Below are 26483 nucleotides of genomic sequence, written 5' to 3'. Positions count from 1 at the left end.
GAGAACAGTACAAAGAGATGAAGAATAGCAACATTCACATTGCCTGCTGTTGGATGGATGACAAGATACATGAATGCAGCAGCAGGGATTCTTTTTCTTTTATTTTTTGTCTTTTTCACTTTTTCCCCCTAAACTAATCATAAACCCTGAATAATTCAGGTAAACTGAGTAGGTCTCTGTTTCCTGAAACCAGAAAGAATCTAAGAACACACATATGGGAGATGATTTAAATCATGGGAATGAAATAGAGCAAGAAGAGAAGAGAGTTGAAGATCTTCTAGGCCAGTGCTATCTCACACTATCTGTGAAGGAACGAACTTTCCTTTCTTTTAATTTCCAATTTTTCATGAAAAATAAACTTTCGGAAAATAAAATTTTAAAAAGTACTAGAAAAATGAAAACAAAAAAGGCACACCAAACACAAGCTCACGCTTTAAGTATTTTAAACAGACATAAAATTACATTTCAAAAAACAGAATTAAAACAAAAAATAACATAGGATAAAAGAAAAAAGTACAGAAACTGCACTTTGTTCACTGAAAGTGTACATATAGGTGATTAATATAGAGAATTGCTAATACACCCTTAATTTTCTATCATTCCATGGTCATAACAACAAAAGGTTGGTAATGAATTGGCAATTTCTCATATTAAATACTATGACAGTATTTAATATTTTAAGTTTGTCAATATTTAAAGTTTTTAACATGACAAATGAATGTGCTTCTTGCTTGTTAAATCCTCTAGTCTAGGTTGGATTGCTGACAATACCACTAGCAGGAGATAATGTATATCTAAACTGTTTCTATGTTGTATTTGAGAACACTAATAGCAGAGAAATCAGTCTCTCAAAGGCATGTTTAAGGTATGTTTAAGGGAATGGAAGAAGAGATTTTATTTCATTTATTTATTTATTTATTTATTTATTTATTTATTTATTTACTTACTTACTTACTTACTTATTTTGGCCATGCAGCTTGCGGGATCTTAGTTCCCCAACCAGGGATGGACCCGGGCCCCAGCAGTGAAAGCGCCGAGTCCTAACCACTGGACTGCCAGAGAATTCCCTGGAAGAAGAGATTTTAAGACAATTTCAGCAAGCTCAGATATTCACTTTTAATTTTTATCCCAAATGAAGCAAATGATGCTTTATTTTCAAAATTCATCTTCAATTCTTCATCAGTAGCCCATTCCAAAGATTTATCCTATTAAGTTATAGTTACATTTAAATTATCTTTCAATGAAAGAAATGGATTCTGGATCCATGAATTCCCTATGTGTGTTTATTTTCATGGAAAATAAAAATTCAAAATGTTTTATCACATTCATAGTTAGTTTCTTTATATTTTATATGTAAATGCCATTGAAATTTGATGGCTTTATTGCTTCATTAGTCAGTTTGTGATTTTAGTACTTTACTATGAGTTATGGCTGTGAGCTCAGTAGATGGGGGATTATTTCTGAGTAAAATTCGTACAAACACTCAGATCTTTAACTCTTGGAATCACTTCTCTGGTTATTATTTGGTTTACTACTATTATTACTAACCCACTACTGATGTGTGTCTTTTCTTGATGAAACAGGACAGTGAGGCTTATTTCACCACCTATAATTTAGGGTTAAAAACAAATGACACAAATTTTACTTCCCAAGTTTAGCTATGAATTTCAAAAAACGGGCTTGATTAAAAATTAAAATGACTGTAAAAATAACAAGTTATAAAAGTAAACAAATATTTACATTTTCACAGATTTGTATTCACTTTTGGGTTACAGTTGACAAACTAACCTTAAAAATTTCACTCCTTCACTAATGTGGTCCTATGGCACATGACAAGGACACAATCATGCCACTGACCTGCAACTCACCACGCAGGTTGGAGAACATCTGAACCACTCTATACTGTTTAATGAGGGGCGTCCAATGATCACGTGCTTGGATATTGCTGAAATGTGAAACTCCTATAAATGCTGCTAAGCATTTACTCTTAACCTCTGTACTTATCTCCTTGTGGACTAAACACGAGCAGTTTACAGACCGGCACTGGTCCAAGGACCACTTTGAATAGCACTGCTGGGAGAGCTAGTGGAGGAGCTTATGAAGTAACAGGAGAGAGGAGGTGAACAAGGAGATCATGGATTTGTGGAAGACTAGGGAAGTTTTAAGAAAGAGGAAGTGCTTAACTGTGTTAACTGCAAGAAAGGTCAAGTAGGTCAAGGACCAAAAAGAAGCCATGAGTTGACAATTAGGACACTGGTGACCTTTGAAAGAGTGGCTTCAGTGGAGTGCTGGTGGTGGCAGCCAAAGAGAGGCAGCACTAGTAGTCTGAGAAGTTGGGAGAGTGAGAGCACAAGTGGGGACTACCCTTTCAAGAAGCTAGACGGGAAAGAAACGGAAACAGTGTGGTAGCCTACAAAAAAAGTCGAAGGAAGACTTCTTAGACTAGGGGAGACTAAGAAAAAAACTTCTGATATCACCGAAGGGGCCTCAAACTGAAGAGAGTTCTATCTCCAGGCAGAAAATCTAAGAAAGACTTTTTTTTTCTGTCTTACAGTAATCTTACAAGTACTATGCGGGTAGAGGAACATCAGGGGAAACTTCTTTGAAGAATCTGCAGAATTTCTAACACTTCTTTGGTGGTGCAACAGAAAGCTGTGGGGGAATATAAGGATGTTGATTGACTCAGTTCCTTCTGAGTTTGGTATGAGGACTTTATAGTAGGGAACATAGTTAAAGTAATCCATGGTAAAGATACACATCCTTTTGTAAATTGAGAAATCTCTCTTGAGCTATCATAATTATAGTAAACCCAGGTGTTGACAAGTTGGGTTTAATAAAGCAAGTCATATCTATATATGAAGAGAGTTTACTTCAGTTCCTAGAACTTTCCTCTGCTTTCCTTCCCTCCCCAGTTTTAGCAAACAAGCATTTACTGTGTGCCCAACACCGTGCTAGGTACTAAGGGCAACCTCAATGATTGGTGTCTATCCTGAAGGGGTTCACTGGAGCAATATTATCAGTTATGATGCTTTTTGGTGGAAACAACTGAAAACCCCAGCTCTGTTAAGGTCACCTCCAGGGTTGGTCAAATCAGAGGCTCAGTTATGTCACCAAGGACCCAGATTTTCTGATTTTCCTGCTGTGCCATCCTTAGTATTTCTGCCTCATCCTCAGGTCAGCTTGTCTTAAGTCACAATGGCTGCAGCAACTGCAAGTGTCACATCCTCCAAATAGTTAAGGGGTAGAAGAACTATGTCATCCTTGTATCTCTTTTCGGCAGGCTCCCAGCAGACTCTCTTTGATCTTGCAAAGACCAAAACTGGATCCTGTGCTCCTGATTACCCTAATCCTGGGCAAGGTGAGTGGAATTACCACTGTGATGGTATGTGCTCTCTGTAGCCGGGCCTGGGCATGGACCCTACCACCAGATAAACTTCTAGTCCCCGAGAGAGGGTTTCTGAACTTAGGCAGAACCAGCTGTTGAGCAGGCCAATGACTGCCACCCGTTTTTCACATTCTGGCATACACCATGGCATACACAGAAAGTGATAATCCATTGTACGACACACAGGGAGAAACCCAAGAGCTCTGATTTGCCTGAGGCTGCTGCCTCAGCCTTGCTCAGCTGTTCCAAGGATGGGGGGGGGGGCGGTTCACACCTGAGCACAGCTGTATTTTATTCACAGCACCTCAGTTGGGAGGCTCCGAATCGGCAACCCACAGCATCTGCCAATGAGAGAAAAACATGTACTCAAACTAGGCAATCTATTATTATAAGTAAATACCAAGAGACAAGAGACAGTTTCTAAGCCAATGTTTGATGGTGGTAGTTCCAGCAAACTCTTCTCTTATGTCTTTGTGCCTTTGCACATGCTGTTTCCCTCTCTTGGTGTTTTCTTTAACACGATGTAATGGATAAGTAGCGTCAAATATATCTGGGTTCAAATCCTCTACCCCCTGTAAACCCATCTAACATTGTTCAAAATAAAGTAACGCCTGTCAAGGGCCACTATCAAGTCTCTTTCAGACACCCAAGGACTGGAAAATTACTGAAGACAACAAGTCTGTTCTCAGAAAAAACACATCCTATAGAAGCACAGCCAGCCTGGTGACAACTGTGGACCAGAATAGATATCAACCCATCCCCTCTTTCTTGCATCTTGCCCTTTAAGACTCAGTAAAAGACTCAAAACGCCCAACCTTCAGGGCCAACGCCACTTTATGTGTTTGGCCCCTTTCCTCCCTAGGAAAGAGAATAAAAACTAACTTTTCTTCCCCTGTTAATATTTCGGTCAATTCTTTCACAACTCGCGTCGGCTCACCTAGCATCACCCACCAGCTCTGTAATATTGGGCAAATTAACTCCTCCGAGCCTGTTTTCCCAGCTGGAAAGTGTAATAGGACTACGACTCATTTTAAAGGGTTGTTTCTGAGTATTAAGTAGGACAATTATGTAAAGTGGCCAGAACAATCCCTTGTACACAAAGTCCTCCTTAAATGTTAGGTCCGTCGGGCAAACTTCTATTCAAATGCCACTGCTCCTCTGAAGCTGTCCCTTAGACATTTCGAGGGTGCTTCCTGATTTTACACCCCTGTTAAATCATTTAGCACCCTATCATCAGTTCTTTGCCCACCCCCTTCCCCAAAAGAACTCCAAAAGACCAGTCACTGTCCCATACTTGGTCTCTCCTAAAGGTTGGCAAAATTCAGCTCCTAAGAGGTGTTCCAGAAGTTTTTGTTTTTGTTTCGGACGACTTCGCTTAACGGATTGGGCGGTAGGACTGCGGGCGAGAGGGAGGGCGCCGCCCACGGAGCAGAGAGGCGTGCCCGCCCCGGGTGCGCTCGCTAGATACTCCCGGTGGGGCCTCCGCCGTAGCTCCGGATCCACCCGCAGATAGTGATGGGGCCTGCGCTCGCCCACCAGGCTGGGTAGCGCCCCGTTACCGGAACCCACGCCTGGAGGAGCGAGTTTCGGGAGGAGACAGGTTCAGGCGGCTGCGGCTGCCTCTGGGCGGGCGCCTGGGCCCAGGCCGGGGCTCCCCTCTCGACCGCGCCCCCGCCCCGCGCATCGCCCGGCACCCCGGTGCCCTCCCGACGCCGGCGGGCCCGGGAGCCTCGCGGACGTGACGCCGCTGGCGGAAGTGACGTTTTCCCGCGGTTGGACGCGGCGCTCGGTTGCCGGGCGGGGGAGGGCTCGTCCGGTTTTTCTCAGGGGACGTTCAAATTATTTTTGTAACGGGAGTCGGCAGAGGACGGGGCGTGCCCGACGTGCGCGCGTCCTCCCTCCCCGGCCCTCCTCCAGCGTCCGCCGGCGCCTGCCGTGCGAGGGCGTCATGCCGCCCAAAACCCCCCGTAGAGCAGCAGCCGCCGCCGCCGCCGCGGAGCCCCCGCCGCCGCCCCCGCCGCCCCCGCCGCCCCCTCCTGAGGAGGACCCCGAGCAGGACAGCGGCCCCGAGGACCTGCCTCTGGCCAGGTGAGCGAGCCGAGCCGCCGCGCGCGGGCGGCGCACAGGAAGGGCGCCCCGAGGGTGCGTCGGCGGGCGCCGCGGCGTCTAGGCGGGGGCGCGTCTCCGCCGGGGGCCGGGTCCCGGCGGGAGTAGGGACCCTCCCGGTGCCCCACCGCCGCGGAGCGCCCGGAGGAGGCTGACAGGAGTCTGGGTTCGGGAGCGAGGGGAGGGCGGCCGGGAGGGGTCTCGGCTCCAGCTTGACAGGTGTCGGGCGGGTGGGGCTCGGGTCGCTGAGCGAAGTGACAGGTGCCGCCTTTCCTCCGCGAGACTGGAGTCTCGCAGGCGGCGGGTGATTTCGAGACCCCATCAAATGCAAAACGAAAAAAAAAAAAACTAACTGGTGCCTGGTGGAGAGGTTTTTCTCCTGTTGAGGTTTGTAGTCCTCCGGTGGTCGTTTGACTTTCTGTTTTGGTCTCCTGCGATGCAGCAGTTGGAAAGTATTTTCCTCTGGGCGTGCAGCTGCATCTGAAGCCCAGTCCTGGGAGAGGCCAAGCAGAAAAGCCTTGGACGCTGCTACAGAGATGCCATCGGACGTGAAGCGCAGGGTCCTGGGTGTCAGTTGCCCCCAGGAAACTCGGCTGAGGTGCTTTATGGCGTTCCCTTAGAAGAGTGCTTTCAGTACGTGAGGATTCACAGCCATCGGTAGTGACTGGTGGAACGTAACTCTTTAGAGGAACTGGTGCATGGGCAAAAATATTGTGAGACATTTAGCCCAAGAGCTTGAGAGTTCTAAACTTTTTCTTTTTTCTCGTTGCATAAAACTCTTCTTTCATGTTAGTCTGCTTCAGCGTGCCTCATTATTTCTTCCGTTTTGCGTTTTGGCTTTGAGCCAGCGAGGATCCTGGTGTCCTTCTTTTTTGTTTTGTTTGTTTGAGTACAAAATTAGTGTTTTTGTGCTCACATGGAATTATTTTTTTTTTCTCCTAAGTGGATTCTAAATTTAAGCAAGTACATGATAATGCAGTAGAATATGACAAGGAGATATATATTGCAGCAGCTTATTTTTCTTGATTGTGATGCTTTATGGTTAGAACCTAAGATTGAACGAATATAGTTGCCATTATCATTGTAAGCACTAGCCCTACTTTGAGACTACACATCAGTTTCAAGGGAAGGGGACTCCTTTCTGTCCCTCAGTACTCCCTCCTGCCGATCTAGTCCATCAGCAAGTCCAGTTTCTCTTATCTCCCCAGACACGAACAGAATTCGGGGCAAATTGTTAAAGATTGGAATGGGCTTTGGAAATGGCTTGGGAAAAGCTCTTTGTAATTCATATATTTAGACTGTCTTATGTATTAATTAAAAATCATTCTCGCTAGTTTAAAAAAAAAAAAAGCCCAGGGATGTTCTGGGAGAAGACATTCGTTTCTGATTAAACTTTGATATATCCAGTACTTTCCAGTTTCCCTTTGTAAAGCGCAGTGAAGTCTACTGTAAAGAACCCCATGTTATCCACGGAGCTTGGAAGCATTCTTGATTATTGTAGGGTAACCAGAAATATTGAAGTTCTGGCCATCCCCTGGGAAAAGAGACTTTGTTTCTTTTATTTTGCAAAACTGTATTTTATATACCTTTAAATGATGGAACTATCAAAACTTCTCCTGTAAGTCAAAACCATGCAGTCTGTTCTTGATTATTCTTACCCATAAAATGTTTCCTTAGCATGGGCTATCAAACTCTAGAGGTTAACTACTGAACAAGGATAGAACCACTGCCTGGCAATCTGAAGCTGAGAAACTTACTTGGGATGGATTCAGGGCCCAGTCCAACTGCATTTCCAGTGACAGAGCCCATGTCTACTTTGAGAGTTGAGGTCTTCCTTCTATTGTATTATCTCTGGCTTAAGTGATACAATTGTAAGGGAAACCATCACTAGGAACAACACACCATCTTCATTCTTGAGATAACCAAAAGGTAATTATGTTTCGAAGTAGGTTTGGCAGTCTGGAATAGTGGTCAGAGGCATGGATTATAGAGTTAGGTTATTGGGTTTATATCAGGGTTTCCCATTTACTGGCTGTGATCTCAGGTGAGTACTTTAACTTCTCTGATTTGGTACTTATCCGTAAAACAAGGATAGTAAGAGTACTTACCTAATAGGGCTGATGCGGGGTTCAGTCTGCCTTCATCCGGGGTACTTTGTATGGGGCCATAGCAAATACTAAAAAACTGTAAGCTATGCCTCGTACTACTATTATTATTATTAGATGTCAACTAGACATTAAGTGAATGAAAAAGAATTAGGCAAGAAGAATTTTTTGACTGCCTGTCTTGGTTAAGAAAGATCAAGAAGAAAAGGCTGAATTTGATCATCATGTAAGAAATACTAGCAGGCAGATTAAATGAAACATTGATTGTATTTTAGCAAAGTTACTGATATTGAATTGATTTTGTAATATTATCTAAGGCTTTCCTCTTGGCTAGTATCATCCCAGCTTTCCCAAACAGTTTTAGCTATTATACTTATTTTCCTTCACAAGGCTATTTTGCTGCTCTAAAGTATGTCATTCACCAGACCAGCAAACATTTTTCACTGTGTGGTATTCTTGTTTTGGAAAAGACCGAAGAAGATAAACATATGTTTAAATTCTAAGTGTAATTTTTTTCAAAGATAAATAAGATCCTAAAGTATTTAGTGATGCTGTCTTTCAGGATAGTGCTATTATATGCAAACTATTGAAACAAATATTTGCTTAATTAATTTGATTGTAAGTTTGTGCCTATTATATTTTCATTTGGTAGACTTGAGTTTGAAGAAACTGAAGAACCTGATTTTACCGCATTATGTCAGAAATTAAAGATACCAGATCATGTCAGAGAAAGAGCTTGGTTAACTTGGGAGAAAGTTTCATCTGTGGATGGAGTCTTGGTAAGGATTGTCTTAAATTTTTTTGAAAACATTTTTCTAATTTTAAAAATAATTTTTAATCACTGTAGAAAATTTAGAAAATGGAAACTATAAAGCAAAGCTAGTAACAATTCTATTATCCAGAGGCAATTTACTTCTGATAACATTAAAAATTAAAAAAAAACCCAAAACTCTCCATGTAAGCCCCCCACCAAAGTATTTTAAAGCAAATTTTAGGTATCATATTTTATTCATAAATACTTCACTATGCTATAAAGACTTTTTAAAAAACAAAAAATGACTCATAAAATGATTTTATACCTCATAAAATAATTTTAAATAATTTTTTATATCTTATAAAATAATTTTTAATATCTCATAATACACAGTGTTCAAATTTCCTGATTGCCTTAGAATTAGGTATGTTAGAATTCAGGATCTTTGATAATATTTTGAAATATTTCTTCCATTTTTTCTTTGCATCTGTATGTGTATACCACCAGCAAATAATTATTGATGCTTTATATGTGCTGGGGAATATTTTAACCACTTTTCAAAGAACCCATTTGACAATCCATTAAGATGTGAAATATAAAATCTTTATTTTACATGTAAAATGTAAAACCTTCATTTTATAGATGAAGACACTGAAGTAGAGCGAGGTTAAGTAACTTACCAAGGACCCTGACTAATAAGATCTAAAGCATACTGTATATAACTACATGTATGATCCCGTACATGTAGTTATATGTAGTTACATGTAGTTACATATAGTTTTGTATCTTGTTTAAAAAAATTTTTTCTTAACATGAGCATTTTCTGTTATTAAATATTGTTTGATATTTGATAACGTAGTTTCCAGTGGTAGTGTAATATTTTATTCATTATATGTATTTTAATTTGTTAACTCTTAACTGTTATATGACATTTTTTCCCCAACTTTGGAGCTGTAAAATAATGTGATTAAACATCCTTATTCGTAAGAGTGATGCCTGGCAGAAAGTAAGTCTTTGATAACTTGTTTAAATTCATGAATCAATCTCTGATTATTAGAATACATTCTTACAAGTTGAATTACTGAGTCAAAAGCTATGAACATGTATAAAACTCTTGGTAATTATTGCTAAATTGCACTCCAGACACTTTTAATGCGTTTACTTTCTCATCAACATTGTAGTAGAGTACATGTATGTCTTTTTTTACTGATCAGATCAATGCAACAAAATATGCTTATGTACAGCCCGTAAAAATAACTATTTAAAACCATTAAAAAAAATCTCTGATGTCTTAGTCTATTTGGACTATTATAACAAGTACCATAAACTGGATAGCTTATAAACAATAGAAATTTATTTCTCATAGTTCTGGAGGCTGGGAAGTCCAAGATAATGGTGCTGGCAGATTCTGTGTCTGGTGAGGGCCCACTTACTTGTTCATAGACAGTGCATTGTCACTGGCCTCACTTGGCAGGGTGGGTGGGAGCTTTTACTGGCTTCTTTTTATAAGGGCACCAATTCCATTCATGAGGGCTCTGCCCTCCTGACCTAATCACTCCTGAAGGCCTCATCCCCTAATAACATCACACTGGGTATTAGGTTTTCAGCATATGAATTTTGGGGGGACACAAGCATTCAGTCCATAGCATCTGGTAATAAAAAAAAAAGGAGAAAACAAATCTCACAGTTCCAAAGATCTGAACATATTCTAGAACTCCATACTAAAAAGGAATACTTGAAGTATCTTGGATGAATGATATTATTGGTATCATCCCAAAGCACCTAATATATATTTCCACTGATTTGGGTACTTCAGGTACAAAGCTGTTTCTGTGCATGCAGTTAAAGAGTCCTTCACTTCTCTCTCTTGCATAAATACTAGGCTTTTAGTTTTCAGAAAGTTGAGAAGAGGTACTTGTATAAAGAGTTTGGTGAGTATAGATAGTTTCCAACTTTTAAGCTGGTTGTGTTCCAAATCTCTTTGCAAGTACAATATGGTAGTTAGATTTCCAGGCTGGTTCACAGAAAACTTTTTTTTTTTTTTTTTTAACTGAACTGTAGCAATTAATAGTTTTGGGCTTCGGACTTGAATATATATATATATATATATATATATATATGAATAAATGTTCCTGCTTTTGTGTCCTACCCTTTTCTCCTCCTGGCTTTGTCCCTACTTTCTATGGGAACTGGCACAGTTTAAAACTCATCTCCTGATGGAGCTCATGATGGGGACTAGGACATGTGAAATCATTCCTGGTTGTGTGCTGAGGAAGACAAGAAAGGAATTTCATGTTACCTTTGGGATTTGGGGTACCTTTTTGTTGGGTACGACTGGATGATGTTGTATTGTCCTGTTATAATTCACCAACTTTCACATAGAAATATTATTTTAAGTGATAGTTAAGTTTTTGAGGGTTGACCTGATAATTTAACCTTCATTTATACAGTAATTTCTAAGGGAGAATATGAGCCAGTGTGTGCTGAGAAGCGAATGAATGACAAAATGAACCTGTTTCCTATGCAGCCGTTCTAGTTGCGATTGGCTATCTTCTTTGAAACAAGAAGAGGAATGTGGTAACTTAGGGCACTTTTTGGCAACTGAAAATAGATAATGTTTATTGGAATAGAGGATGGGTTAAGAGCAAGGATTTGTCATCAGACTGGACTGACTCAAGTCTCAGATCTACCATTTACTGTCTCTGTGATCTCGAAAAGTTACCTAAAATCTCCAAGCCTCAGTTTTTTTATTTGTAAAGGGAACTAACAATGATTTTTGGAACTTGGAGTTATTTTGTGGATTAAATAAATTCATGCATATAAAGCACTTATTAGTGTAAATGAGTGCCTATATTAGGTCATGCAAGCGGAATTATTTGACTTAAGAACTACTGCAGAAAATCTTACATTAATATTTTTTTAGGAGAATTTAAGAATCAGTTAAAATGGTTGAAGTTTTAAACGGATGTATAGTGATTCTGATGCAGTATTTTTGCTAAAATCCACATTTTTAAGTTCTTCAGAGTAAAAAAAGTTGTTTATACATACATGAAAGCATATATTAATTCTTTTAAAGGAAAGGTTTGTGGTATTTTGTCTAGAAATTTCTCCTTGTATAAATGTTTAGTAAGTATGTAATAGGTGATTGCTGTCGTAAGATTAGATTGTGTTCGTGCTGCTTATAGCATATGAATAAAATAAGGAACTTTCCATCAAGAAATTGGCCAGGAATGCTTTTCATACTGTGACTTATGGTGAATCAGTTGTTGGAATTTTGGTTTTCTTTCTGTATCTTGAATGACAGTGTGGTAGAATAGAAAAGACCTTGGACCTCAGAGCAAAAAACTCTGTAGTTGTAATGTAGCTATATGATTTTAGGCAAATTGATTAATTCTCCAGTCTTGGTTTGCTCATCTGTAAAGCAGAAATGATGTCTGAATGTCAGTTTCTTAGGGCTTTGCGTGTGTATGTGTGTGTGTGTATGTTTTTTGTGTGTATATATTCAAGGGCTTTGAAATATATTGCCCTTGATAGAGGCATTTTTATAGGTCATTATATTTAGAAAGATAACTGAAAAAAATAGTTTGGAATTGGAGTAATACTAGGCATTCCATTTAAGCTATACTGCAGAAATATGAAGGGGTTTCTTACTAACGTTAGAAAGCTGAATATCTATTTTAAAATTATGTGTAGTGAAAGGTCTCTGCCTGTAGTTTTCTAGTCGTTAGTAATATATGTACCCTTTCTGTCTGGCGTTGGTGCTGGTATCCTGATTGTATGTGGATGTTGCTGAGCCAAATGCACTTCAGAACATGTACGTGAACGTTATATTTGTATTACAGTTGTAGGATATTTGCAGCTTCTTTTATTTCTGTTTCCAATCCTCAGATTAATTTTTTTTAACATTTTATTATGGAGAATTGCAGATATTTATAAAAGTAGATAGAGAAAATGGTATGAATTCTTATATACCTCTTAACCAGCTTCAACAGTTATCAGTCATAGCCAAACTCTATTTCTCCCTGACCCCAGATTATTTTGAAGTATCCCAGATATGATGTTTCATCTGTACATATTTCAGTATGTATGGGGAAAAAAATAAGAACTCTTAAAAAAATGACCACAGTTCATCACACCTGACAAAATTAATGAAAATTCCTTAATATCAAGTATCCAGTGTTCAAATTTTCTTGATTGTTTCATAAATTCTTTTTTTTTTTTTCAGTATGTTCTAATGAGGATTTAAATAAGGTCCATACAGTATGATTGGTTGACTTGTGTCTTAAATCTCTTTTAATCTGTTGGTTTCACGTCTTCCTTCCCTCCCCCTTTTCCTTTCTTTTCTTCTTTTTTTTTTTTCAATTTATTTGTTGAAGAAACTGGATTGTTTATCCTGTGGAGTTTCTTACTGTGTGTATTTTACAGGTTGTACCTCCTTCATTGTTTAACATATTTGCTAATTCTCTGTGTTTCCTAGAAATGGATCTAGAGGCCTGATCAGATCCTGGTTTGATATTTTCCAGAAGAAATACTTCAGAGATGTTGTTGTGTATGACTATTAGTAGACACATAATGTCTTGTTATCTCTCTCTCTTTTTTTTTTTTTGATGTAAGCTATTATTGATGACCATTGACTAGATCCATTAGGGGCTGCTAAATGGTGAACTGATAATTTTATCATTCCGTATTCAGTTATTAGTTGTAATTCTTCTGTAAATGGAAACTTTCCTCCATCAATTATTCTTATTAAGTACATATCATTCAGGAAAGGTAGGATAAGTGCTTTATTCTTTGCTTTTATTGACTAGTTTTCAAGCTGATGAGTTTGTTTTGTAATATTCTGTAAAGGTGACCGATGATTATAATCATCTTTTCAAGTATTATCTTGACAGTACCAATAGCCCAGTTTGACTGTACATAGACATTTAATAAGATCTTTACTCAATGATAGTATGACATAGAGTTGACCCTTGAACAGTGTGCGGGTTAGGGGCGCCAACCCTCCACACAGTCAACAATCTGCATATGCAGTTCCTTCGTATACAAGGTTCCTCTGTTTCCGCAGTTTCACGTCTGAAGGTTCAGCCAACCTTAGGTCACGTAGTAGTATAGTATTTACTACTGAAAAAAAGTCTGCCTGTAAGTGGATGCACACAGTTCATAGCCATGTTCTTCAAGGGTCAAATGTATTTTGTAACATCAAGAATGAAATGGATGTGAGATCGTATAGTATTTAATCTTTGGGATTGTCTTTTTTCATTCAGCATAATTCCCTGGAGATACAGTGATGTTATATGTCAATATATTAGTTTGCTAAGGCTGCTGTAACAAAATACTACAGTGGCTTAGACAACAGAAATGTATTTTCTCCCAGTTTTGGAGGCTGGAAGTCCAAGGTAAGATATGGGCAGGTTTGGTTTCTTCTGAGGCCTCCCTCCTTGGCTTGCAGATGGCTGCCTTCTCCTTATGTTATGGAATGGTTTTCCTGTGCGCATATCCCTGGCGCCTTTTTGTGTGTCAGGTTTCCTGTTCATGTAAGGGTGCTAGTCAGATTCGGTTAAGCCCACACTTCTGTCCTCATTTTAACTTACTGTACCTCATTGAGACCCTGTCTCCGAATACAGTTACATTCTCAGGTACTTGGGGTTAGGGCTTCAACATAGGAATTTTGTGGGGGGAACACAATTCAGCCCATTGCAAATAGTTTGTTCGTTGTTTTTTTTTTTTTTGGTAGTATTCCATGGTATGGCTGGACCACAGTTTGTTTAGTCATTCACTTTTGAAAGATGGATGTGCTGTTTATAGGTTTTAGCTATTATGAATAAAGCTGCTATGAACATTTGTGTATAGGTTTTTGTGTGGACATCAGTTTTCCACTCTTTAAGTAAACACCAAAGAGTGTGATTGCTGGATCCTGTGGTAAGAGCCTATGGTAAGAGTATGCTTATTTTTGTAAGAAATGTCCAGATTATATCCAGAGTGGCTGTATCATTAATGAAAGTTCTTATTGTTTCCCATTCTTCCCAGCATTTGGTGTTGTCAGTGTTTTGAATTTTGGCCATTCTAATAGGTCTGCTCTCTCATTGTTTTAATTTGCAATTCTCTAATGGTATGTGATGCTGAACATCTTTACATATGCCTACTTGCCATCTGTACATCTTCTTTGGAGCGGTGTCTACACCTTGTGCCATTTTTTAAATATTTTGTTTATTTTCTCATTGTTTTAGGAGGAGTTTTAGGAGGAGTTTATGTATTTTGGGTAACAGTCCTTTTCAGATATATCTTTTGCCAATATTTTCTCCCATTCTGTGGCTTGACTTCTCATTCTCTTGACAGTATCTTTCACAGAGCAGAAATATTTAATTTTAATAAAGTCCAATTTATAAATTCTTTTCTGAATCATGCCTTTGGTTGGTATTGTATCTAAGTATCATTGCTATCATACTTCCTGACTTCAAACTATATTACAAAGCTACATTAATCAGAATGAAATGGGATTAGCATTCAAACAGACACATAGATCAATAGAAAAGAATAGAGAGCCCAGAAATAAACCCACACACATATATGGTCAATTAATTTGTGACAGAAGGAGCCAAGAATATACAATAGGGGTAAGACAGTGTCTTCAATAAAGGGTGCTGGGAAAATTGGACAGCAACATGCACAAAATGAAACTGGACCACTGTCTCACGCCATAGACAAAAATGAACTTGAAGTGGATTAAAGACTTGAACATAAGAAACCGTAAACTCCTAGAAGAAAACATAGGTGGTAAGCTCCTTGACATCAGTCTCGGCGATGATTTTTTGAATTTGACACCAAAAGCAAAGGCAACAAAAGCAAAAATAAACAAGTAGGACTACATCAAAATAAAAAGCTTCTGTACAGGAAAGGAAACCATCAACAAAATGAAAAGGCAACCTACCAATTGGGAGAAAATATTTGCAAATCATATATCTGATAAGGGGTTAATATCCAAAAATACATAAAGAACAAACAATCCAGTTAAAAACTGGGCAGAGGAACAGAATAGACATATTTCCGTAGAAGACATATAAATGGCTTACAGGTACATGAAAAGGTGCTTAACATCTCTAATCATCGGGAAAATGCAAATCAAGCCACAATAAAATATCGCTCACATCTGTTAGAATGGCTATTATCAAAAAGACAAGAAATAACAAGTGTTGGTGAGAATGTAGAGAAACGGGAACCCTAGTACACTGTTGGTAAGAATGTATATTGGTGCAGCCACTGTGAAAAACAGTACAGAGGGAGGAGAGAGAGATCAAGATGGAGTTAAAGGACATGGGCTCACCTTCACTCACTTGAACACATCAAAACCAGAACTACATATAGAGCGATGTTTGGTGAAATCGACCCGGGACTAGCAAGATGACTCTTCTACAACCAAGGCTGTAAAGGAAGAACCACACGAAGGCTGGTAGGAAGGGAGGAGAAGCAATCTGGTCGGGACCTGTACCCGCTAGTGGGGGACACAGAAGAGGAAGGGGATGTCACAGGCTTGGGAATTATCCCTGGGGGAGTGAGGGATTTGAGCCACATATTAGGCACCCTAGCCCAAGGGTCCAATGCTTGGAAGATGACCCCCTTAACTGGTTTGAAAATCAGTGGGGCTTACTGGAGAGATATAAGAAACCAAGACAGCGCTCTTGAAGAGCATGCACAGACTTGCTTCCTCCCAGTCACAGCACAGAGGCAGCAGATTGAAAGTTTTCTGGGGCTCTGGCCGGCTTCTCAGGACCGCCCCAGTGTACTCCCCAGCCTGCACAGGGCTCGTGCTCCAGCGCCTCTTGCTCTGGTGCTGCACCCGACTAAGGCGCAGGCTGTTGATGAGAGTGCGCACACTTGGAGGGATCCAAGCCTGCTTGGACCCAGCCCCTGTCTCTGACCAGTGTGGAGGCAGCCATTGCCAGCATGTGTGTCAGTGTGTACACTCGGGAGGGAGCGAAACCAGATCCCGGGCGGAGAATGTTGTCACTCGAGTGAGGCTTCCTTGCACACACTCGAGAGGGAGCGAAACTAGCTCTAGGGTGGAGACTGCCATCGCAGGATTGTGTGTCCCTGCTCACACCTAGAAGGGAGCCAAACCAGGTCAGTAGCATGGTACCAGCCCCTCAAGCCCTGACCCAGCCTCTAACCAAGGCATGCGTACCAGAGGGTGGGGAGAGTGAAACCAGCACAGAAGTGCAGCCCCATGCCCTCGAGCCCTGGACGAGCCCCAAACCAAGACAGGGACTGCCACCCACCTAGCCGAAACCCGGTTCCCTCAGGACTCCTGTTCCAGCCCCTTGAGCCCCGCCCCACCTCTCACAGGGCGGTGACAGCCCTTGAGCAGAGAAGCCCCAGCTCTGACTGTAGCCACTCCAACTTCAGCCCTATCTCCTACCAAAGTGTTGGCTGCCAGCACACCCTGAGGGAAGATCCAGACTGTGCTCACTTCAGATCCAGCAGCGCTCCTACCGAAGCAACTGGGCACATGCAGACTGCATAGAGACATTCCCACACGAGGACATGCCTTCGAGACTGGGAGAGGTAACTGCTTCACCTAATTTCATGGCGACAGAGAAAGTTAAACAAAATGAGAAGACAGGAATATGTTTCAAATGAAAGAGCAAGAAGAAAACCCTGGGGGGAAAAATACAGACTCTAATGAAACAGAGGTAAATACCTGATAAAGAATTCAAAGTGATAGTAATAAGTATGCTAATGGAACTGGGGAAAAGAATAGATGAACACAGTGAGAATTTTAACAAGGAAATACAAAAAAAAAACCAGTCAGAGCTGAAGAACACAATAACTGAAATGAAAAACACACTAGAGAGAATAAACAGAAGGTTAGGTGATACAGGAGACCGCATAAGGGATCTGAAAGACAGAATAACGGAAATCACCCAGTCAGAACAACAGAAAGAAAAACAAATTTTAAAAAATGAGAAGAATAGTTTAAGGAACCTTTGGGACAATATCAGGTGCACTAAAATTCACAATATAGGGGTCCCAGAAGGAGAAGAGAGAGAGAAAGGGATAGAAAATGTATTTGTTGGAATTATGGCTGAAAACTTCCCAAACCTAGACAATGAAACAGATATCCAGGTGCAGGAAACACAGAGAGTCCCAAACAATATGAACCCAAGACGTATCATAATTAAAATGGCAAAAGTTAAAGAGAGAAAAGGCAGCAAGAGAAAAACAGTCACATACATTTCTGTTATGAGTAATTTGTGTCTTCTCTTTCACTCTCTTTTTGTAGTTAATCTGACTATAGGCTTATTGATTTTATTGATCTTTTCAGAGTACCAGATTTTGGTTTTCTTGGTTTTTCTGTTGATTTTCTGTTTTCACTAATTCTTTTGTGTTTAGCTGGCTTTTTTATTGAAATGTTTAAATTCCTTTCTTATTTCCTTTTGTGTATATTCTTTCATTTATTTCATTTCATTCATTTCTCCCCACTTCCCTAGAGTTTGCTGTTTTTTTGGGTTTTTTTCATTTTTGTTTAGTTTGGTTTTGATTGTTGTAGGCTATGTCTGTGCCAGGGATCAGCCTGAAGTATAAATTTAAGGTCTTCTCAGGTCTTTTCTGACTATGTGCCTTTCTTGGGTGTGCACTGTGACTTTCTAATTTCCTCCATGTATTCGGTTGCTTTTGAATGTCTTAGTCCAATGTCTGGCTCCCAAAAGAGGAAAAGGAGAAAAAAATGAAGAGTAGGGGGAAGGTGCCAACTTTTAAAATCTCCTGGCAGTCACTTCAACTAGAGGGAGAGGTGCTTGCAACAATGGGGGAGGTGCAACAACAGTAGCCCCCACCTCTTTGCCTGCTCCTCCGTGCTGAGCAGCGATAAGTGATCAGAGCACAGATCTGTGAAATTTGGAGGACTGGGTCCTTTCTGCCCACCCTGGCTCCTGCAGATTCTGTGCAGGCTGTTCCAGGAACATGTGCATAGTTGCCTGCCAGGTGGGTGACAGTTGGCCATGGGTACCTGTTACTGTGTTCAGAGCTGAAATTGACAGAAATTAACTATCATTTACCTTCTTTGCCTTCCCCTGGAAGTTGTAAGCCTTTAATAGACTCCAGAGTTCCAGAATAGTTACATCAGACAGATTCTGCCAGTGCAACTGTTGTCTAGGTGGGGAGACAGATTTCTAGTGCTTCCTACTCTGCCATCTTCCCAAAATTCTCTCTTCATATGAATTTTAGGATCAATTTGTCAGTTTCTTTTAGAAAGACAGTTGAGATTTCAGTAGGGATTATACTGAATCTCTAGATTAATTTGGGGAGTATTACCATCTTAACAATATTATCTTCAGATGCATGAGTGTGAAATGTCTTTCCATTTATTGAGATATTCTTTAATTTTTCAACAGTATTTTTAGTTTTTAGAGTACAAGTCTTGCGATTAAAATATTATTCCTAAGTATTTTATTCTTACAGATTCTGTTATAAATGGAATTCATTTTTGGTTTTTGGTTTATTCATTTCTGGTGTATAGAAATACAGTTGACTTTTGCATGTTGATTTTGTATGCTGCAAACTTGCTGAATTCATATTTTAATTCAAATAGTTTTTTAGTGTATTCCTTAGGATTTTCTGAATACAAGATCATATTGTCTGCAAATAGAGATAGTTTTACTTCTTCCTTTATAATCTGGATGCCTTTTATTTCTTTTTCTTCCCTAATTGCCCTGGCTAGAACCTTCAATACATTGTTGTCTTTTTCCTTATCTTAGGGGGAAGAACATTCAGTCTTTTACCATTACTTATGACGTGGGTTTTTTGTGGATGCCTTTTGTCAGGTTGAGGACGTTCCCTTTTATTCCTGTTGTATTGAGTGTTTTGTCAAATGATTTTGGATTTTGTCAAATGATTTTTCTGCATCTGTTGAGATAATCATATTTTTTTTCTCCTTATTGATATAATGTATTATATTATTTTAAGATTTTAAACCAACATTGCATTTTTAGGATAAAGTGGGACTTATCCTAAAAATCCCACTTGGTCATAGTCTGTAATTCTTTTTATATATTTGTAAATTTGGTTTCCTCATATTTTGTTGAGGAATTTTTTTTTTTTTTTTTGGCTGCATTGGGTCTTTGTTGCTATATGCGGGCTTTCTCTAGCTGTGGTGAGCGGGGGCTACTCTTCGTTGCAGTACACGGGCTTCTCATTGTTGTGGCTTCTCTTGTTGTGGAGCACAGGCTCTAGGCACACAGGCTTCAATAGTTGTGGCACGTGGGCTCAGTAGTTGTGGCTTGCGAGTTCTAGAGCTCAGGCTCAGTAGTTGTGGTGCACGGGCTTAGTTGCTCCACGGCATGTGGGATCTTCCCGGGCCAGGGCATGAACCTGTGTCCCTGGCATTGGCAGGCAGATTCTTAATCACTGCACCACCAGGGAAGCCCTTTTTTGAAAATTTTTATGCATATGTTCATAAGAGATTTTGGTCTCTATTTTCTTTCCTTGTAATGTCTTTGTATGATTTTAGTGTCAGGGTAGTACTGACCTCTCACAGAAGGAGTTGGGAAATGTTTCCTCCTCTTCAGTTTTTATGGAGCAATTTGGTGAATTGATATTAATTTTACTTTAAATGTTTGGTAGAATTCACCAGTGAAACCATCTGAGCCTGGACTTTTCTCTGTGTAGAAGTTTTGAAATTACTAATCCAACCTCTTACCTTGTTAGAGGTCTTTTCAGATGTCAATTTCTTTTTGAGTTGGTTTTGGTCCACCTCTTTTGGAGTTGGTTTCTTTTTAGAAATTTGTCCATTTCATCTGTGTTATCTAATTTGTCAGCATGCAGTTGTTCATAGCATTCCTGTTAATTCTTTTTTTATTTCTGTAAGGTTGGTCTTAATGTCCTTATTTCATTCCTAATTTTAGCTAATTTGAGTCTTTCTTTTTTCTTGATCAATCTAACTAAAAGCTTCTCTATTTTGTTGGTTTTTTCAAAAAACCAGTCTTTGGTTTTATTGTTTTTTCTCTTCTATTCTCTAAAAAATTTAATCAAACCATTTCCTTACTATCCTTTTTACCATTTAATGTTTTAAACTTAATATATATGTTGGATAACATTATTAAAGTTCATCATGAACTTTCATCATGAACTACTCAGATATATCTAACATATAATTATATATAATTGTTATTATAATATATAATTTGACTTCCTACTTTTAAAATTGCTTTTTCTTCATGAAAGTTTTTACTGTTGGCCAGTATTGTTTACTGCAGTATATTTTCTTCTTTCTGAGGATCCATGGAAGGAATTTTACTCTCATCTCTGAATGAAGACTAGCTAGGCTTCTTCTGAGAAGCTATTTTATTTTATTTTGTTTTGTGGTCATTATGACTCTTATAACTGATTACTGTTTTGAATTCCACTTTTCAAGGCATAGTATGTAGTTTTTCAGATACTAACATCTTGTCATTTTTTCCTACCATTTCTATATTTCCCTTTCAGCATTTCAAAAATATATATATTCATATATAAACACACCCCCATATATATTCAAAACTCAAATATACTTGTTTTAAAAAATTTTATAGTAATAGAGTGAAAAGTGAATATCCATTGCTCTCTTTGTATTCCCACCTCTGTAGAAATAACCACTGATAAATTTTTTGCTCATTCTATCCCTCCAACCCTTCCTCACTTCCCCTTTCACACCCACACACACAAAGGATTTTTATTTTACCTCACTGAGGTCTTATTATTTACTTACACTTTTTAGCCAATTTATTATCAGTGTGTTTGAAATAGGCAGTAGATTTAGATGGTTCAAGATTCAAAAGAAATAAAAATGTAAACACTGAGAAGTCTCTCTCATTCTTTCCCCTAAGCTGCCTGCTTCTCCTCCGTAGGCAGCTAATAAAAGTTTCTACTTTTTGCATTTTTCTGCACCTTGCTTTTTTTATGTAGTGATGTATCTTGAAGAGCACCTCTCCCTCTATGTTTAGCTTAATCTTTTTAGTGGATGTATTTCCCATTGTATGGATGTGTAGTTTATTTATATATTCCCCTGTTAACAAACATTTAGTTTATTTTTGAACATTTGATACTACAAACTGCTGCAGTGAATAGCTTTTTATATACATTTAATGCACAAATGAGAGTACTGCTGTAGTGTAGATTCCTAGAGGTGAAACCACTGGGTCAGAAGACATTCACATTTTAAAAATTTAATAGATTATGTCTTTGCTCATAGAATAAAATCTTTGCTGATATCTCACTTTTCCGGTGAGGCCTAAGACTGTTTAATACTGTAATCTGCCCCTTCTTCTCCCTCAAATTCTCTATTCACTTTACCCTGCTTTTTTTTAAATTGAAGTATAGTTGTTTACAATGTTGTGTTGGTTTCTAGTGTACAGCAAAGTGATTCAGTTACGCATGTGTGTGTGCGTGTGTGTATTGTTACAAGATACTGAATATAGTTCCCTGTGCTATACAGTAGGACATTGTTGTTTACCTATTTTATAATTTTTTTTTTTTTGGCTTCATTGGGTCTTCGTTGCTGCATGTGGGCTTTCTCTAGCTGTGGCCAGCAGGGGCTACTCTTCATTGCGGTGCTTCTCATTGAGGTGGCTTCTCTTGTTGCAGAGTTCTAGGTGCGTGGGCTTCAGTAGTTGTGGCACATGGGCTCAGTAATTGTGGCTCGTGGGTTCTAGAGCACAGGCTCAGTAATTGTGGTGTACGGGCTTAGTTGCTCCGCGGCATGTGGGATCTTCCGAGACCAGGGATCGAACCTGTGTCCCCTGCGTTGGCAGGTGGATTCATAACCACTGTGCCGCCAGGGAAGTCTACCTATTTTATAATTTTATATATAGTAGTGTGTATCTGTTAATCCCAAGCTCTTTCCCCTTTGGTAACCATAAGTTTGTTTTCTGTGTCTGTGAGTCTGTTTCTGTTTTGTCCATAAGTTCATTTGTATCATTTTTTAGATTCCACATGTAAGTGATACCATATGATACTTGCCTTTGTCTGTCTGACTTACTTCACTTAGTATGATAGTCTCTGGGTCCATCCATGTTGCTGCAAATGGCATTATTTCATTCTTTTTGATGGCTAAGTAATATTCAGTTGTGTATATATACCACATCTTCTTTATCCATTCATCTGTCGATGGACACTTGGCTGCTTCCATGTGTTGGCTATTGTAAATAGTGCTGCTATGAACATTGGGGTGCATGTATCTTTTCGAATTAGAGTTTTCTCCAGATTTATGCCCAGGAGTGCAATTTCAGGATCATACGGTAGCTCTATTTTTAGTTTTTTAAGGAACCTCCATACTGTTCTCCACAGTGTCTGCACCAATATACATTCCCACCAACAGTGTACGATACCCTGCTCTTTTTTCTCTCTTTCTTTTTTAATTTTATTAATTTTATTTATTTTTGGCTGCATTGGGTCTTTGTTGCTGTGCACGGGCTTTCTCTAGTTGCAGCGAGTGGGGGCTACTCTTCGTTGTGGTGCGCGGGCTTCTCATTGCGGTGGCTTCTCTCGTTGCAGAGCACAGGCTCTAGAGTGCAGGCTCAGTAGTTGTGGCGCATGGGCTTAGTTGCTGCGCAGCATGTGGGATCTTCCTGGACCAGGGCTCGAACCCGTATCTCCTGCATTGGCAAGTGGATTCTTAACCACTGCACCACCAGGGAAGGCCTCTTTTTCAAACATAGTATATAGTTTACTTTACAGATACTGATTTTTGTTTATTATCGTTCTCTTCCCCCTAAAATGTCAGCTCCAGGAAACAGGAATGTTTATTTTGTTTACTGATGTATTCCTAGCAGTTATAATAGTGCTCAGTGCTTGGTAGGCATTTAGTAAATATTTGCTGAATAAATTAAATGAATTAGAGAATAAGGTACAAAATTATCCTTCCTAAAATACCCAGTTTCTTTACCCACATATTTTGGATTTTGGGGTCTTATTTTATATAGTTTTCTAAGATTAAAAAAAATTCTTTCTAGTACATGTTAGGATATAAATGACTGAAAACAGCTATAATGTATTTCTTTTAAAAAACTACCCCCTCATCAATTCCCCGCAAACATAGGGACAAACTCTAAGTTTTATTCTCCATATTAGAAGTAGATACCAGAAGGATACGTCACATACTGTATAGCATCTTCTTTTCCAAAGGATTGGAATGACTGTGGAGATTGTTATAGGCTTCCAGGTTTGCTAGGATATCTTCAATCTCAATTTAATAGGACTATTTGTTTTTCTGTACTTTAAACATCTTTATGCCCTATATAAATATAATTTAGATAAAACAGATGTTTTGAAATAAATGATTGTAAATGATCTATCAGTGAATTAATTAATGTTTTCCTTATTATGTGCATTATAGTTTTAGAGGCCTGATATTCATAATTATTGATGTTCCGATTGGTAGTTATTTCTGTCTATTACATGTTCAGCTATAAACAGATAGTCAAGTTTATATGAGACCTAGATATTTAGGAGAGCTTTGAAATGAATTATTTTATCAAAATTTCCTATTTCTCTTCCTGTTTTAATTTACCTCTTTTCAATATGTGCTCTGATTTTCTCATTCTACAAACTTTTTTTAAGGTAAGTTGAATCAGAATTATCAATATATTGCAGTCAGAAACCACCAAACTTTCCCCACCTTGGATCTGTTTTAAGAAGTTTACCAAACTTAGTTTATTATTTAATAATTTTTCCTAGTTTTCTTCAAGGCATACAAAGCTGCCAGCCAGTGCTTTTTTATCAATGTAAAGGTAAATTGTGTTACCTTGCTGAATTGAATTCTAGCAAAAGTGAAGTATTTGCTACTTTAGTTACTGAGGCATTATTGAAAGTAAACATATGGGTTCTCTTACGTTTTTAAAAATTTCAGCACATTTGCCAAAGATTATCATTTTATGATTTGGAACCCTAGAAACTCCCAGAGCACAGGACTTGATGATCAATGATCCCTTTCATTTCCCTTCCAATTGAGATTCTTTCATTTTAACGCCAACTCATTTATTCATTAGTTATGTTTTTATTTTTTCAAGTATTATATGTGATACTGGTAGAAGGAGTTGACATGCAAACTTTGGAAGATACCTTTTATACATATAATTAAATCTGAGTTGTAGGAGTTGACTTCCTCAGTTTTTTTCATCTTTGTTTCTAAGAGCGGTAGACATCGGTTTCATTGATCTTTTACAGAAAAACCAATTAATTAGTCGTTGTTTTAATATGGCAGCAGTTTTCTCTCCTCTGTGGCTATATCTTCTTGGGTGGATCATCTTTTGGGCCTTCGACTCAATAAAGCAAGCAGAGAGCTTGACTAGAAACTAAATTCCAGGTCAGTTATATATCACATGTTTAGGAAATGAGGTCTGTAATATCATTTGTTTGTGTGAGTTAGTCCTGTTGATACTCACTAGGTTATCAATGTGTGATCAGGAGCTAAAGAAACTAGTAGAACCAATATTCTTACCTTATATTTTTTACTCATGATTCAGTTGCTGCTTGTTTCTCTGAGCATACTAGGAGGAAAAAAAAGTCAAAAAAGTCATTCTATCCTATATGGGGGGATGACTATTGCTACTGCTTTTTTAAAAAATGTGCATTTAACATCAAGTTAGTGCTGGACATTGTACTAGGTTTTTGGGGGTGTAGCGGTGTATTAGATATAATTATGTCTTCAAAATGCTTACAGACTAGTTGAGATATGGACAATTGAGCAAATAAGTAAACTGAACTTAAGTTTTACTTAAGTGCTTAAATAGGCCTATCCATTCAGTTCTGTAGGAGCTCTTGAAGGAGGGAGCCCCCGATACTCAGTTCTTGGGCAGAAGGCTAGATGAATCTCAACTTGCCAGGTACATGTTTTTCTGGGAGTAGAGTCAACTCTCTCCCCACAAAGGCATTGTGTAACTGGATGGCTAATTAAGTTGGTGTTCACCCTTGAATATGGTATCAAAAATATGATTGAGTACAAGGAAAGTTAGCTTTTGCATTCTTCTTCTTGACAGTGGTACTCTTGCCTTTTGCTTCTTCTGACCACATCAAAGAATTTCCTTAACACTAACTGCTGAGGGCTAATATTATGCAAGCGAGAGGGAGGATTTTCTGGCATATTAGCATATTATCCCTTTTGTTCCTACATATAACCTTGGTAAGGAGGAAATCCAGGAGTGGAAGATAAAGGCAGCTCTTATCCCCTCTACTTCTCTAATACATTTAACTTGTAACTTTATGGCTAATCACGCACTACAGTCTCATGAATCTAGTGTAAGGATGTATCCTTTTTGACCCTGAGATAAAGAGCATATTTCTTATGGCTTATTTCCATCTTGGTCATGGCTGATATTTTTAAAAGGGAAGATAAGAGAGAGTAGTGTTTTTAACTTTTAAAATTTCAGTTTGAATTCATGTTGGTTATGATAGCATGACTAGTAAGATAACCTACTTTTCAGATGTTTCCAAGATGATTTATGTTACCACTTGGTGGAGCTCTTTTATAAGTTAGTGCTTGTGATAAAGCAAGTACAAGTCATCACTAATTCGGGGTTGTCGATTGGGTGCTTCAGGTGAACTAAATTAAACGACAGCTTAAATAGGTAGCCTCTTAAGTGTTGATTGTAGATTTCGATTTAAACTATAGTATATGTAATTACAGTTTTAATATTTTAAAGATTTTTCTCAAGGATATTCCTAATTTTTCTCTCTCCTGCTTTATATAAATTTAATACTTTTAAATTGACTTACTTTCCCCCCGTTTTATAGTTGTTAGGTAATTTAGAAAATGTATCTAGTGTTAATGAAGAAAATGAAAATCATTTGTAATCCTACCACCTAGAGATAATAGTTAACATTTTGATATATATTTGCATTTCCTTCCTTTTAAAATTTTTTCACAAAATTGGAGTCAAAATATACACAGAATTTTGTATTCTGGTGTTTTTTTCTCTTAACATGTCTTTGGTATTTTCCCATGTCCTTATAATCTTTGAAATGTTTTAAGAGTTTTATGTTATTCCATGATATAGCTCTATCATAATTTTTTAAACTGTTTTATTTAAAGATATTTAAGCTTTTCCCACTAGTTTTACTCTTATAAATAATTCTTTGAACATATATTACACTAAATCTTGACTCA

At 38.5% G+C, this 26483-nt stretch overlaps 1 protein-coding gene across 2 annotated transcripts in view; it reads left to right on the top strand.

Moving 5' to 3' along the window:
* The first annotated feature begins 5315 nt into the window (after positions 1–5315).
* RB1 (RB transcriptional corepressor 1) overlaps positions 5316–26483 on the top strand; it is a 130245-nt gene continuing 109077 nt past the window's right edge. For both annotated transcript variants that reach the window (XM_036831931.1, XM_036831932.1), the window contains exons 1-2: positions 5316–5473; positions 8249–8375. In XM_036831931.1, the coding sequence (XP_036687826.1) occupies positions 5334–5473; positions 8249–8375 (267 nt within the window). In that variant the 5' untranslated portion in view covers positions 5316–5333. The remainder of the gene's footprint in view (positions 5474–8248; positions 8376–26483) is intronic.

This window comes from Balaenoptera musculus, chromosome 18, assembly GCF_009873245.2.
Source record: "Balaenoptera musculus isolate JJ_BM4_2016_0621 chromosome 18, mBalMus1.pri.v3, whole genome shotgun sequence".
NCBI classification, from domain to species: domain Eukaryota; kingdom Metazoa; phylum Chordata; class Mammalia; order Artiodactyla; family Balaenopteridae; genus Balaenoptera; species Balaenoptera musculus.
This window is presented reverse-complemented; position numbering and strand designations above follow the sequence as displayed.